Source organism: Hippocampus comes, unplaced genomic scaffold, assembly GCF_001891065.2.
Source record: "Hippocampus comes isolate QL1 unplaced genomic scaffold, H_comes_QL1_v1.1 scaffold156, whole genome shotgun sequence".
Classification (NCBI taxonomy): Eukaryota; Metazoa; Chordata; class Actinopteri; order Syngnathiformes; family Syngnathidae; genus Hippocampus; species Hippocampus comes.
The window spans coordinates 7,782,576-7,798,401 of NW_017805744.1; the positions used below are offsets into that span (position 1 = coordinate 7,782,576).

At 39.8% G+C, this 15,826-nt stretch overlaps 1 protein-coding gene across 1 annotated transcript; it reads left to right on the plus strand.

Moving 5' to 3' along the window:
• The first annotated feature begins 9,152 nt into the window (after positions 1-9,152).
• On the plus strand, positions 9,153-13,745 carry il12ba (interleukin 12Ba). The gene is made up of 8 exons (XM_019883902.1): positions 9,153-9,727; positions 10,016-10,103; positions 10,196-10,474; positions 10,566-10,671; positions 10,882-11,114; positions 12,588-12,760; positions 12,875-12,996; positions 13,175-13,745. The coding sequence occupies exons 2-8, from the start codon at positions 10,016-10,018 to the stop codon at positions 13,182-13,184; spliced, it is 1,011 nt and encodes a 336-aa protein (XP_019739461.1). The 5' UTR covers positions 9,153-9,727; the 3' UTR covers positions 13,185-13,745.
• Positions 13,746-15,826: the final 2,081 nt, after the last annotated feature.

Consider the following 15,826-nt stretch of genomic DNA (forward strand, 5'->3'; position numbering starts at 1 on the left):
AGAGAGAGAGAGAGAGAGAGAGAGAGAGAGAGAGAGAGAGAGCGAGAGAGAGAGATGAGACAAAAATGCTGCACATGACAGCAAATTATGTGAGACTTTCTGCAGACTTTTTATTTTTGGAATACAAATGACCCAGGATGTAAGCCTCTGTGACGGTGGTTGCTATGACAGCAAGAATAAATACAGACTAGGGCAGTTGTATAACCTAAGGCGATTAGATCACATCTAAGACATCAAGGATAAGATAAGGCAGCGTAATTGCTAACGAAACAATTTCAAAGCCACACCTGCAACAAACCATTGCAAAGTTGCGTGGTGTACATGAATGTAATTTTTGTTATTTAAGCCCAAGTTTTATCATAATGCACCTTTCCAGAATAAAGGGGAAAAAATGCTTAAAATGTTCCAAAGAGAATGTGCAAAACATCTCAAATTGTTCATGACATTTTCATTCCATTCTCTTGGTACAATGGGATTTGTAGATACAAGCAGTCAAACAACCATCAGTAAATATAATATGTTTTATCTGAAGAACCATTCATCAATAGTTGGGCATGAATGTATCCATAGTCCATCCATCCAAAGCGCTTGTCCTTGTTGGCGTGAGCCGAAGCATATATTACTTTGTGCAAGAGGTCAGGGTACAGCCTGGACAATCACAGGGCGCATTTAGACAGATAAGCATTTACAATTTGGAAATATTTACAATAGCGTTACGTTTGAACTCGACATGATTTTGGCGGGTGAATGTGGGAGGAAGCCAAAATACCTGGTGAAAACCGATGCAAGCAAGAGGAAAACATGAGGTGAAATTTGAATCCCAAACTTTACTGTACATGTGGTAATAATCAGTAATCAATAATCGTACAACAACCCAATCAATCAAGGAAAATAAGTAAAACCCATTCCCCAAAACACCAGTTTAATTTAAAAAAAACAAAAAAAAACTAAACAATATTTAAACACAAATACTGAATGGCTGGCTCAAATACATTCAGAGATTACCGGTAATCAAAATAGGATGTTTTTTGTACATTTTGTCATTTTAATTTGCTTTCTCAAACATTTAGTCAGAATTTGATAGGGTAGTTTTTTTTCTTTTTCTTTTTTTAATGATTGTAACAGTTTGTGTTTCTATCTTGATTGTCCTCACCAATAAAAGGAAAAATATGACTGTAGCCAGCATCTCACTGATTACAGTACAGTTGATTCCTGGCAGTTAAGTAACACTGAACATCCGTGTCTCATATATAATAATGAAATGATCATGCCTTGAAACAAGCTGCCTCATTGCATATTTGACATTCTCCTGGCACAGCTTCACAGCATTGCTTCGCATATCAGCAAGTGCAGTTAAGATAATACAAAGTGCCTGGACGAAAATAGCCCTTCGCACTATTTGATCCAAAATTACTTCAGCATACACGAGACAAATGGAACACTGACATGAATCTGATGTCTGACAAAGTACACAAAAAAATCTTTACATTATCTATACTGTAAATATAACCAGGCTGTTCGGTATCACTCACCATTTCTCTCTGAGACTGGAGTCCCGGTCCATTAGCCTTCAGTGTGATTTGGATTCATCGCCAAATCTTCAAAAGATGGCTCGACTTGCCAGAGAAGAGGAAACAGTTGCCTTTTCAGCACAGGGAGGCTGGTGTTTAAACCAGGAAAACAAGGGTCACAATGTTCCAGTGTTCTTGTTAGTCCCGTATTTTCCGCACTTATAAGGCGCTTCGGAGTACAACCCGCACCTTCAGTGAATGCCCTATTTTAAAACTGTTTTCATATATAGGGCGCACCGCATTATAAAGCGTGTAGAATAGAAGCTACGTTAGTGGCTACTGTTGCATTATGCTGTTGAGAAAATTGAATGCTTTTAGGGGAGCATTATCGCGCCGAAAATATGGTACGAAGTTTGCTTTAACAAAAGTCAAGCTATAAAATGATCCACGAGTTCATTTCAAAGGTGACTTAACCAGAAAACTGAAGCCTCAAAGCCCATATTCATAAACCACAACCAAAGTAATAAATTAATAAGTCTTCTAACATGAAGCAATTTAAGGCTCACTTGGAATAAATGTTTCATTCAGACTGGCTGACATGTTAGCTCTAGTGCCGCACAAAAATGAATTGCCTTTACTGTTTTGGTCGTGAAATCCATAAATAATACAAAATAAATTTTACAGCCAAATGTCCCAGAGCTCATACAAGTGTAAAAATTGTGTGTGTTGCGTGTGTAGTCATGACTTGGGGCTGGCTGTGTCGTGTGTGTTGTCTTGTTGTTTTTGTCAGCCCCTATCCCTCGCATGTGTTTTAGTACCACTGTCTTTCGATTCATCTAACAATTTAGTTCTTCGCCATACCCACCAACCATTCATTCATTTATTCTGCCAGTTAATTTATGAGGAATTTTTTTGTTTAGTTTAGGAAATTCGCCATAACTAGGTTTGGTTCATTTTGTTCAGTCTATTCGTGTTGGACTAAGGCAGTGGGATTTATTCCAACTTGTCGTCAAGTGTCGTGTTTCCCTGTTAAGTTGTCGTCGCCCCCCCGTCCACCCCTGTTCCCCCGCCCCGAATGTCAGTGAGTTTCTGTGTTTTTCAAGGCACGCTGCACTTACTGTGGTCACTTTATCGTTTTACTTTTGTTTTCTTGTTTTTATAAATGAATTTTAGCTACCGTGTCATGCAGTTGAGCTTTTTTTTTTTGTTTTGTTTTATTGTCTTTTTTTTTGTTTTGTTTTATTGTCATTGTCATATTTGTGGAGTGTTGTATTGAATTGTATTATTTTGTCATTTTATGTGAAGTGTTCTTTTGATGACGGCGCGGGCACCCGCAGCGGCTCCTCTTGTTGTCTGTTGTCTATTTAAAAGGGAGGAAATTTCATATGTGCTGTATGTTACGCATGCAGCACATTTTTGATAATAAAGTTGTACTTGACTTGACTTGACTTGAATGCATCTGTCTCGCTAGCTGCACCACAAATTGGCCAAAAAGAACTCTTGAATTTTCAAATGACTTGTGACCGCACTTGGTCTTGTGCTTCCTTGCTTGTGTAGCTCTATTGAAAATGACTAAAAGGAAGTACTTGCTTGGCACTGTCTTTCCCAGACTGCGGTGCCTCACAGTCGAGCTTGACCCATCAGTTTATCGATGCTGGTTTCACTCGAGCTTGTTCAGAGGCAAAAGTTCAGGGCAGAAGTGGGAACAACAAGGTGCAGATTGTCAGGAATAGGCCACATGTCACTGGCTCGCCACTGTAGCATACCGAGGTTCCCACCTGGGGGCTCGGTCATGTCTGAGGGGAGTAAAAAGCGCCAAATCTAGAGGTGGAGCGAGAGCAGCAGGAGAGTACAGCATTCCAGAACACCAAAGATTGTGCGCTTCCTTATCGTTTGTTGGCTGAAGATGCGAGTGCAAGCTTTTAATTGCTTTCCAGGCTTACAAGGTTACTGGACACGTTACATGCTCATTTAACTTGAACAAGCTGGTCTTGAAACATGCTCATGTTGCTTGAGGACACCCTCAGTCCTCTCCGGGCAATTCAGGGGAGGGGAATCGTGTGCTGGCCAGATCATGCTGTAACGGATAGTGGCACACCCAATATCACACAAGCAGAGCTCTTGGCAGCAAATGAGATTTATTTCTACACATGATATATTTGCCCAACAAGATACAGTCGTTACATTGGAAGTAACTTGAACAAGCTGTTCTTGAAATGGGGTTTCCAGTTCCCCAAGGTAGTCGTGCGCCTTCTCTGTGCCAAGTGGGAAAGCAAGAAAGAAGGGTTGTGACATAAAGTCTACAGTACAGTATTTATTAATTACTGTTTTCAGTCACCCAGGATAAGTTTTAGACAAAAACAACTTATTTTAATGAAGGGCTAGTTTAACATACAACATAAGATTAAAGTTATCGTAGATTAATTGCTTTGCTATGAACAGTGCACAACTTCTATTTACGCCACCTTAAATTACAACCTCACTTCTCATGGCACCTTAATCAGTCAGAAGTGTACCGTTTAATGTATTACAATGAACTCTATCACTCATTTATACACTTGTATAACCGTAAAAATTCTTGAAAATGATAATTAATTACAACAGGGAAACATTCAGTCAGCTGTCTTCGTAAAACTGGTGGCGTAGGTTCATGTTTTTTTTGTTTTTTTTGCATGGTTCATTTGGTCCTTTATCACCTTCTCACACGCACCTCTTTGCATGCAAAAGGTCTTAACGTAACCATGGCAAGGTACAATTACACATTCCAGGATGGATTAGCCTCATTTGTTTCAAATGGTGACCTCCCAATACAAATCACATTCATTTGAGCTGTGTGACAACCCAACACAACCAGGCCTGCAGGAAGACCCGCATTTATTAAAATAAAATATAGCCTTGGTTGTCTTTGTCCAGGTACAAAGCCATTGAAACGCCGTTATCGCCTTAATAAGAAGTGCTAATATGGATCTAATTATAGGTTTAATTCCAGAGGTTATGCATCGATGTAACTCTTGGATATACAGTATCTACATATTTAAAAGGTGATAAGGTCATAAAAAATTGTATGCCATTGCTTACACTTCACGTCAAGAGTCAGTGCAAAAGAGTACAGTACTAACTACGACGATAGACTCGAGTGTGTTTTGCTTTGCATTGTGCCTAACACGGCCCAGTTGGACTTGTTTCGTGACTTATTCAACAAGTCATTCTGCATATTCACAAGTCAGGAATGGATGGACTAAGACAGCTCTTAACCATTTCAGGGACAGCGGTTACTAGATTGGACAGCTATTCAAATGTTGTATTCTCTGATATTAATTAATCTTAATGTCACAGTTGTGCATCAACCACTACGATGGGCCCTTATGCGTGTTGCCATCCACTGTCATTATTTTTTTTTCATGCCTAACCACTACCGTAATAAAAGCACTTGAGAAATGTAGGTTATCGTTATTTGTTCGTGAAAGGGTTAAAATGAAGCTGATCAGGTTCATTTGACCTGTCTCACACACACACACACACACACACACACACACACACACACACACACACACACACACACACACACACACACACACACACACACACACACACAACTGTACGCAAATACTGACTTGAGAAGACTTTTTGATAAGTTTGTCAAATGGAACAATATGTTGTTCATTTGCAAACTTTTATTTCTGCACCACAGGACCGCCCAAAAACAATTTGAAGCAAAGAAGGTGGAGCACATTCCTCAAACCACAGACTGAGAAGGGAAACAAGATCAAACTTTGGAATTGGGAAGAACATTCCAAGTTTGAATAAAGGGGGACTAGTGTGACCGGCTGAAACTAGGTATAAAAATAAGTAGTCATGGCCTGGTTAAAACAAATAACCAAACAAATACATACCGTAAATACATTTTTAAGTTAAGCCTCCAAAGGTAAAATCATTCCATCCATCATTTTCTGCTTCTTATCTTGTTTCAAACTTCTGACTTCTCAATTTTAACAAAATTACGAAATATTGTCAAGAAAAGTAAAGGCAAGGATATCTTGTAAAATGACAATCACAACATGATGAAGGACGTCTCAAGTGTCTGAGTTCTCACTTGTCAACGCATGGCAAAATCTATGGCTTTAATATCTGTTGTGTTTTCTATTGATTGAACCGTCCTCTTGTCTGGGGAGAAAATCATAGGTTTGACTGAGCCACCCTCTAGTCACTCATTGCTATGCCGCCTCATTGTGAAGCCACTTATTTTTCCAACTCCATTTCTCCCTGCAACATTGCCAAAGTTTAAAACGGCATTCATCTATCAGTAGAGGTGAAACTTTTCATCGGGAGCCTGGCGAAAGGTGATATAACGTCGGGCTAGCTTGGTTTCCCTTCAGTGAGCGTGTTCTTCTGAGAGCGAGTGATAAATGATTTGCCACCAGCCAGAGTTTTCCTGGGAGAAGACGATAGAGAATGTGTTCAACTGACGTGGGTCCATTAATGACTTCTCCCGCTGTAGCGCTTGCAAAAAATATATGAATCTACTCAGAAGCAACAGTTAGTCACCTCGGTTCTATCAAGGGTTCGCACGACTAGCCAAACCGTGTATATAAGAGTGACACACGGTATGACCATACAGACTACAGTATACTCGGAAGTCTCAGACAACGTGTACTGTAGGCCATCTTTTGGTGTGATTACTGTGATCTAAAGGTCATAAGATCTTTCAACAGTGAGGATGGCAGCCAGTTGTTGACTTGATATAGATGATCTCTCTCTCTCTCTCTCTCTCTCTCTCTCTCTCTCTCTCTCTCTCTCTCTCTCTCTCTCTCTCTCTCTCTCCTGCCTTTCACCTCTCTCTCTCTCTCTCTCTCTCTCTCTCTCTCTCTCTCTCTCTCTCTCTCTCTCTCTCTCTCTCTCTCTCTCTCTCTCTCTCTCTCTCTCTCTCTCTCTCTCTCTCTCTCTCTCTCTCTCTCTCTCTCTCTCTCTCTCTCTCTCTCTCTCTCTCTCTCTCTCTCTCCTGCCTTTCACAAACAACCAAACAATAATTCCTCTTCTCATTTTGTTCCGTTTGTTTGCTTGTTTGTTTGTTTGTTTTCTCAAGCCACCCCACGTATGGGATCACTGCTCTTGATTTTAACCAAACTGCTAGTTTACACCATTTGAAGACTATAAATTCTATGCAGCTGTGCATTTCTTAATAACTGTAGGACACTGGTCAGGACAGCTGCTTGCCACAAAAAAAAACTCTATCTGTACTTGGAAAAGCTGTTATTGCGAATCGGCACGGAAAATGCCGGATTGTGTTTGCAGAACAAACTAATCAACCCCGCAAATGCTAACTTTGCTTTTTGTGAAACGTGGATGCTGTTTTCAGTTCACATCTTGTCCTCTGGGAGCATCTAGTGGTTGGTATGGCATGCGCATGGAGCACACGGGTATCAAATTAGTTTCTCACGATTGTGATAACAAATTTCTTGAAAATTCCTCAATTTTCTCAAAACCACAAACACATATGCAAAGTTTTGTTTTTAAAAAACGACATTTGCTTAACCCCAAACTTTTCCAAAACCTCAAAATCAGATAGCCTGTCCTATGTTCCAAACCGAACAATGTGTTCAGATCCTTCACACAGCAAATAAAAATATACTCACCATTGAACATTTGTAAGATATTACATAAAATAATTTTGGGCATGCAATTAATGGACATGTAGATAATAGAAATATCGAAATGCATTTGGGGAAAAAAGTCAAAATGTTTGAGTGACGTCTGCCCAAAGCACTTTACCACGTCACAGGCAACATTTAGATCTGCTGGATATCCTGTCAAAAAGCTGAGTGTCTCTTTTTGGGAGAACATAACAGTCCTCCCATTCTCATGTCAATTCGCAGTTAGTCTGATCACATCATTAGAATCTTGTGTGTTCAATTTTGAGTGTTGTGTTTTAAAACATGACAGCTGTTTTGGAGTTAGATTTACAATTTACTGCCGGCGTTTACAATTGTGCAACACAAGTGCATCTAGGGCGAAATGCTTCGAGTGACTGAGAATATGTTTTGCAAAATACTGCAGATGAGTTTTATGACAAGAGTCCAAGCTCATGACCAGTATTTAAGGTTTGGCCTTTTTTGGGGGCGGGAATTTAAAATAAAATACTGTAACTCCAAAGGAGAATAGGGCAAAATATACATGTTGAATAAATATAATACTTTTTTCCCCCACAATGGTTACTTATTTGATGGACTTTTTATATTGTGGTGACCTTTTGTTTTGGGTTATCTTGGTTTGTCAGCAATCAAAATTATTCAGGAATAGTAATTATAAAATTTTTAAAAATGCAAATATACTGGTTGCTCTAGTACGGGTAGATGAACACTTTAGTTGCACTTTTTCTAATTGAGGGACAAAATGTTACAATTTAAGGGCAGTCTGGAGCCCCTGTGAATGTATTGATTACATAAATCCACCCACTATACTGTATTTGACCAATCGACGATCATTTTGGCTGATCTGATTACTTGAGCAACTTGCTCCAAAGTAAATCCTCTTTTTGAAAATAAACACCATTGCCGACGGAATTGTTTGACATTTGTGTGTGTGTGTATGTGTGTGCATGTGTGTGCGTGGGTGTGTTGATGTGGACTCTTACTGTGAACAAAGTAGAGTTTTATTGAACAACCTATGACTCATCACTCTGACGCAGCCCACATCATCACCAGGTGACATTTCAGTACTTGGACCCAGAGCAGATCTAAACTAAAGAACAATAGGAACACCTGTTACTCACTAACAGAAAAGCAGAAATATCAGCAGTAGGAAAAAAAAAAAACAGGAACACTCAAAAAGTGAATGGAAACCACTGATGAAGCAGCTGGAAAGAAACTATCAGCTCAAATACACATGTCTAAAATGTCAGTTTTGAAACTTGATCACATGTACTGTACTACTTGATTCCACGTGTACAATCACTGGTAAACTCATGGGACAGAAATCACATTTTGTATTTTACAAATTCTATACGAACATTCGAATCCATAACGCAAAGAAAACGACACCTGCATTCATCAAGTCGACCTGCATACGCTGCACTTGGCAAAAAACACATCGCGATATTAAGCTATGACCTGATGAAGAACAACATGAAATCACTTGGACCAACACTGATTAGAGAAATAAAAACGACATGACCATCAACTACTATGATGACTCCAAAAAATTTTTTGATTCATTTATTTCATTGGGACAGTGCACATTAACCAACACAAGAATAAACAGTGTAAATGCGCCAGACTTAGCATAAATGCTAATTTTTAGCCGTAGTCACAAGGTAGCTTTTTAAAATAGCATAGTGAGAAACAAAAAACTTTAGATTGCCTAGCACTGAGTAAAACCTGCAATTCTGAAGCCTAATCTTGATTTATAGCCGTAGTCGCAAGGTAGCTTTTTAAAATAGCATAGTGAGACACATAAAACTTTAGATTGCCTAGCACTGGGTAAAACCTGCAATTCTGAAGCCTAATCTTGATTTAGAAACACATCCCGGCAAAAACTTTGTCAGTGCTGCATCAAAGCCTGAGACAAGCTTTGGAGTGATTTATTCCTTTCATTTAATACAATACGTGTTGGTTTTAACAAGCTAAGTGACTGATGGCTCATCTTTGGAATACAAGCACAGGATAGTATAATTTAAGTGACTTTAGCAAGGCTGAATGATTCGCATCGGTTTAAGTCCTTTCCGCAGCTTGATATTAGTCAAATTTACAAATGCCTTATTCATGTTACAAGTTTTAAGCACGTATCAGTTGCACTTTTTTGGGTGACCTTTCACTTAATGTGGCGCTGTGGAATTCCTCAAGGCTTGAAATATTCCTGCTTAGAAATGAGATCATGAAAGGTTCTTAAGCAGAGCCAACAAAACGGGTCAACCAAGAATAATGATGCGGTCTTCTGGAAGTTACTATTAGCACAGTGAGGGTTATAGATAAAAGAAGTGGGCAAAGGTTCCCGAGAACTTTTCAGAAACAAGAACAAATGTCAGTCTGAAAGTGAACGTGAATGCAATCCATCGAGGAGTGTGTACGCTGTGGTGGAAGTGACAAAAGGTGGCTTATTACCGTGGTTGACAACAGCAGTTCCTCAGGAGTTTTCAGGGAAATTTGTAAATGAAAGGTCACCCTCTTGTATAAAAGAGTGAGCGGACAATTGCCTTTATTGCCAGTGGCATCGAAGACAAGGTAAGATGCCTCTCATGACAAAATTGAATAAATGCGGCAGATCTTAGCGATCTTTGTTCGTATACCTGTAGACAGTAAAATTGTTTGCCTGTAAGAATTTATCAGTGCCTGTGCTATTTTTATTCCTATTGACAATGACCGGTTGGACTAGAGTTATTGTGTTGTATTGTAGTTATTTATTCATAGAAGCTTTGATATTAAATATATTGGAGGGTACGCTATGAAAAAGAAAAAAAAACATCCCAGCCTGTCCATATGATATACTTTTTACCTAAATTCTCCTTGCAGATGAATTTCATTGACTACATCCTTATGTGTGCATTTCTTCATGTGGGCTATCAAAACCCTCTGAGCTCCTGGACTCTCCAACCTAACGGTAGGTTTGATCACCATGAAAACGCTTGGAGCAGAAAGTTCGAGCGATCATCTCCTTGACTATTTTGGGGTGTGCGTTTGTTTTCACTTTAGTTTTGGTTGTGAAAGTCAACGGATCGCCGAGTCAACAAGCCCTCAAGTGCCTGCACTCGGCAGAGGGATTAACGAATGGCGATGACAAGGATATATTATGGAAGAAGAACGGCAGAGAAGAGAAACAGAGGGGTAATTCATACCTGGTGCAGCTAGAGGAGAGTTTAGGAGGAGGCCGCTACAGCTGCTACAGCACAAACGGATCTCTTCTCAATCACACTGTCGTCCTTATTCAAGAGGACACCACCAGAAGGAAGATTCTGATGAAAACTGACCAGGGTAAGTCACTTTTTTTTAACCACCACGATAATCTAAGATCTCCAAACAGGATTTCAACTCACATGAAATATTTGTGTCTCTTCATGTGTAGAGGAGTATTTAAAGTGCTCAACCCAAAATTTCGAGGGAGCATTCCGATGCTCTTGGACTTGGCACAGGACCCGCTTTGGAAAAGTAGCGCTGATCAGAGCAGGACGGTAAGCGCACACACTGCAACCATGTTTCCTCTGTCACTTGTCCAATAATAACACACACTTCGGGCTCGCTGCAGCAGCTGAGAGGAAGAGCCAGACAACAGCCAGATTGACTGACCAATGAATGTAGTTCGCAATGATTGTTGACACGTTTGTCCAGAAAATTAAAAAAAAAAAAAAAAAGACGAATCTTCTTCTGTTCTGCTCGTTCAGAGGCAGAGATGTTGAGTGTTCTGTGGACGCCAGTGGTCAACGATGGACGTGCTCCTCTGGTCAAGGTCAAATCAGCTGCTCGGTGGACGGCACCGGAGATGGGATCTCCTGTGTGGACAAGCGCCACTGCGCATTTGCAGAGGAGAAACACCGTATCTTCTTGACGGTCTACGTTAAGACGGAGCATTTCCTGGTGGAGAGCTACTCCAAACACTTCTACTTGTCTGAAATTGGTAAGTTTGCATTTTGCTTACAAGACCTCTTGCCCTAGATGGGAAGGTAAAATGCTGTCCTTGACACATTTTTCAACTGATTTCGAAGCATATTCAGCAGAAGGATTTTGTAATCAAGTGCAGCATTTTATGTTGATCCTACTTTTACAGACCCGAGATTTTTTTATGTGGTGTCGGTCAGGTTAAATCACTTTGCAAGGCGTGTTTATGTTCAGTTGTAGTGTATATTTGACATCAGAATATCCTAATTGCTTAGTTGAATACGTATTTAAATGTGAGTCGGATCAAGAGCAACATATGCCGTCTTCTAAACTCTCACAGTGATTTTTTTAGCACCATTTCTAAAACTATTCATATCGATCGCAAAAACCACTCACAAAGTTTGAAAAACTAAAAGCACAAGCACTGGTTAACCCTTTCAGGGACAGCGGTTACGACAGTGGGCAGCTTATCATGTTATCGGGTTACAGGGTGCATGAAAGGGTTAATAGTGAATTTCAAATTCGGTAGCACACACTCTGATGGCCCAGCAACTCTTTTTTTGCAGAACCGTAAACACAACTCACTGCTTTCCACTCAATTTTCAAATGATCAACACAATCCTTGGGGGGAAAAAAAACGACATATTTATGGCTCTTATCGACACAACTCTGCCAACAATTTGGTCACATTGTCATGAGAAAAAACAATTTTAGGACTTGAGTTCACTTTGAAATCAGCCTGAGCACTAGAAATAAGCCACAGGTAAGCTGTCGGCGGGAGTGTGGTAGCCATCGGGAATTTCGGTGTGCCACCATTGAACTCCACCCCCTCGACCCCCACCGCCACCATAAATTTTGGTCCCAGTAAATTCCTGGCTGTTGATGTGGCGTACAATGGACGGAGCAGGAACAATGAGAAGAGTCAGAAATAGAGGAGGCCGAAAAAGAAGAGGTGGAGGTTTATCTCTCAGTGAAATTGCTCGGATGGGTGTGACGGAGAGGTTTTGACACGAAAAAAGACTGTTTTGTGCTTTTTTGGATGTTTACAGTGCATACAGTAAACACATAAAAAAAAAAAAATTGAATCCCTGTGTGTGACCTTAAATGGGCATAGCCTACCTTGCGCAGAGAGAAAAGCAAAAGCCAAACGTGATGACTTGTGTTATTGTTTGATGCAAAAATAGAATTTATACAAAGGTTTGACGAGTTAAGCAGGACTGATTTGCTTGAGCAAGATAACTATGATGTTATTTCAATTTGGTGGGAGGTTTTCTTGTTGGTGCGAAGAGTTTTCCAAAAACACGGCCAACAGTGACCTAAAATGTGCTGAAGTCATCAGAAAAAAAAATAAATAAATCACAGCCGGTGTGTTTATGTTTTGTCACTTGAGCAACAGTAATAGCAACATGTTTCGCTGTTGATGCGGCGGGTTTGCGGTTCATTCATGCGAGCCTTCATCCTTTTCTCGCTCCTTGTGCTTTTCCTTGTACAGTGAAGCCTGACAAAGTGAAGATCAGGAGAGTCAACACATCGATGATAGAAGTGACTTACCCGAGTTCCTGGAGCAGTCCTTCCTCTTACTTCCCCCTCACTTTCCAGGTTTCACAGAGCACACGCGGGTGTAAAAACTGTGACAACCCCTGCGAAAACCCAACCGCTGCGGAGGTAAGGTCCACATCGTCACTGTCATGAATAAAATGGTCAAAGCAGCCACAAAATATTTGAGTGGATACCACACAAGGTATGTCAGTTGAAAATGTGACTGTTTATCTCGGTCAGACTGTGATGGTGAACTCCTCAAGCCATTGTCGATTTGAGGTCAAGTCCGAGTTTAAGACTGTCTGTGTCCGAGCTAAGGATGCCCTCTACAACTCGCAATGGAGTGACTGGAGCCACCTCAGGTTAGTATCATTGCAGCAATGGTGACCAGTTAGCATTTTACTCATTCATTGTTTAAGGGAATTTGATTTTTTTTTGGGGGGGGGGGGGTATTGATAAACATTGTTATCCTACACTCTCTCTGTTTTCATAAGAATAATTATTATCATTGATAAAATGTGTTGATTATTCCTCTCCCAGCACAGACTGAGAAAGAAGCGAAAAAACAAACAGAAGAATCATACCAGCTGACAACATATGCAGGTGATGAGAAGGAGCATCTGGGCATCTGTAGGACCAGTATTTATTATATCCTATATTGTTTTTTGTTTTTTGTTTGGGCGGGGGGGGGAATAAAATGCTTGCTTGTATGTGTAATGGAAAGTAGTTTTCCGCATGAATGCTGAAGCAGTTCTGCACCTTAGTGATAAAAGTAGTTCATATCTGTATCGGAAATCAACTTGCATCATTGAAATGACCTCAAATGCCATTGATCCATTCCAGCCTCCCAAAAACAGCAACAACAACAAAAAATGTAATTTGTTTTTAATGAGAAAAACAGCACTGTGACGTTGTACTTCTATTGACCCAGCATGAGACTTGTTTTTGTGTTTTACCCGTATATTGTATAATGCTTTTATGTTATTAATTTATTGCTTTGTATGGAGTGATGGTCGTTTTTAAATGATCTACAAATAAAGTTGAGTTGAGAATAGCCTGAATGAACATTTTTTTTTTTTAAGCACAGTCATTCGGACAATTTTCTGTTGTATCTTGCAAGCGCAAACTTCAGATACGAGCAACTGTATGGTGGCAGTGAACTCAATTCAGCTCACTTCATAAGAAGCAGCACTTTGATATCATGAACAATCCATCAAAAAAGAAGTTCCCGCTCTTTAACGTTACTCCCAGTTGAAGATTACTGTCAAACTAAATGTAAAACAAAGAGAATCAAACAATGCAAAGGGATATTGACGTGCTCATGGTTAGGATCGGTAGTCTGTTGGGTTTTTTTTTCTCCTTCCTTTTACATACCAGATATCTGGCGCTAAAACCGTGACCTGCCAGGCTTCCCATTCTATCTTCCTCTGTTGGTCATTGTTTTGTTTATGTTCCTCTCGACCGGTTGTAACTGGGAAAGAAAATTCCTTGTGTTTTACATACCTGGCCAATAAATCAGATTCTGATTCTGATTGTTTGCATTAAGATACAGAGATTTATTTCAGGCAAAGCTTTATGGTTGTTTTGAATATTCACGGTGTAAATTGTTGGGTTTTGCTTTTGGTTTTTTTTTTTTTCAGTAAACTTCAGATGGCAAAGACCAGCAACTTGAAGCCTCTTTTTGGAAGGGTTGATCACGATCTGTTAAATCGCTGGGTGCTGTGAAGAGAGTTGAAGTCACTGCCACCTTTGAGTGCTTTTATCTATCAAGTCAAAGCAAAAAATTAACATGACTCAAGGACAGTGAAGAATTTTTAAGTAGGGTCTCTCATACATGAAGGGCCCACTGTATAAAAGAATGATTTCACAGGACTCTCGATCATTCTTAATATTCCCCATCCTGTGACCAGTTTCAGTACACTATTGAGTTTGTTGATGAGGAGGTTACAACACTCGTTCATGTGCAGTATATGGACATCAGGTTGTCATTCTCTTCCTCATTTTCAAACCACATTGACCAGATTGCCATTTGATGAAAATTCCTTTGACAAATTGCATACTCTCCGGAAAGGGATGTGGACGGACTGTGTGGTGTTTTATGCACTGAGTTGCAAAACAAACATGTACAGTAGTTTAGCCTTCCTCTCAGGATTAACCCCTCAGGCCACCAGTTAAATATTAATCATCTATCTATCTATCTATCTATCGATCTATCGATCGATCGATCGATCGATCGATCTATCTATCTATCTATCTATCTATCTATCTATCTATCTATCTATCTATCTATCTATCTATCTATCTATCTATCCATCTATCTATCTATCTATCAATCAAACGTTCAATAGCTATCTAGCTAGCTATCTAGCTGTTGAACGTTTGGGCTGTCTGTCTGTCTGTCTGGTGATTGGGGTGTGAGTCTCAAAGATACTGGTTTTATACCCTTGTCTCCAAGATTTGCTTGGATGGAAACATATCTGTGCTTTTTTGCCAGAGTGAAAAAGTACACTGATGTATGTTTACATTTTATATTTTACTGCAATGTTGTGGAGGAGCCAAACTCACTGGAGTTGAGAATTAGCATTAGCGATAAACTCTATATGCATCACATCAGCTGGAGTCTTGTAACTATGTTTGACAGTATTGCCGCTGTCAAATAAAGATTTATTATTATTATTATTATTATTATTATTATTATTATTGTTATTATTATTATTATTATTATTATCCATCCATCCATGTTCTAATCCGCTTATCCTCATGAGGGAGGAAAATGCAAACTCCACACAGGAAGGCCGGAATCGGAATCAAAACCTTCACCTCTGCACTGTGATAAGAACGTGCTAATCAGTCAACCATAGAGCCGGCCTATTAGTAGTAGTGGTAGTAGTGGTAGTAGTACTGTATTACACACAGACTAAAATAAGCCATTGAGACGAACGGAACTGAAGAAACAATGGTCACACAATTGGTTGTGTAGAATTCATGGACATAATTCAATCATTACATTTAATGTCATATCTGAATGACTTAAAGGAAAGTGACACAGGGGCACCACGCCATAACCCCACACAAAGGGTCGCGGGCGTGCTGGAGCCTATCCCAGCTGTGGAAGGCAGGAGCCACAATCGAACCCTGCACCTCTGCGACGGACATGCTAACCAGTCTCATATATATATATATATATATATA

Coding starts and splice junctions, on each gene's coding strand:
- il12ba (XM_019883902.1), top strand. CDS start 10,016: ATGAATTTCATTGACTACATCCTTATGTGTGCATTTCTTCATGTGGGC. Junction 10,104..10,195: donor CTGGACTCTCCAACCTAACG/GTAGGTTTGATC, acceptor TTTTCACTTTAG/TTTTGGTTGTGAAAGTCAAC. Junction 11,115..12,587: donor CTTCTACTTGTCTGAAATTG/GTAAGTTTGCAT, acceptor TTCCTTGTACAG/TGAAGCCTGACAAAGTGAAG.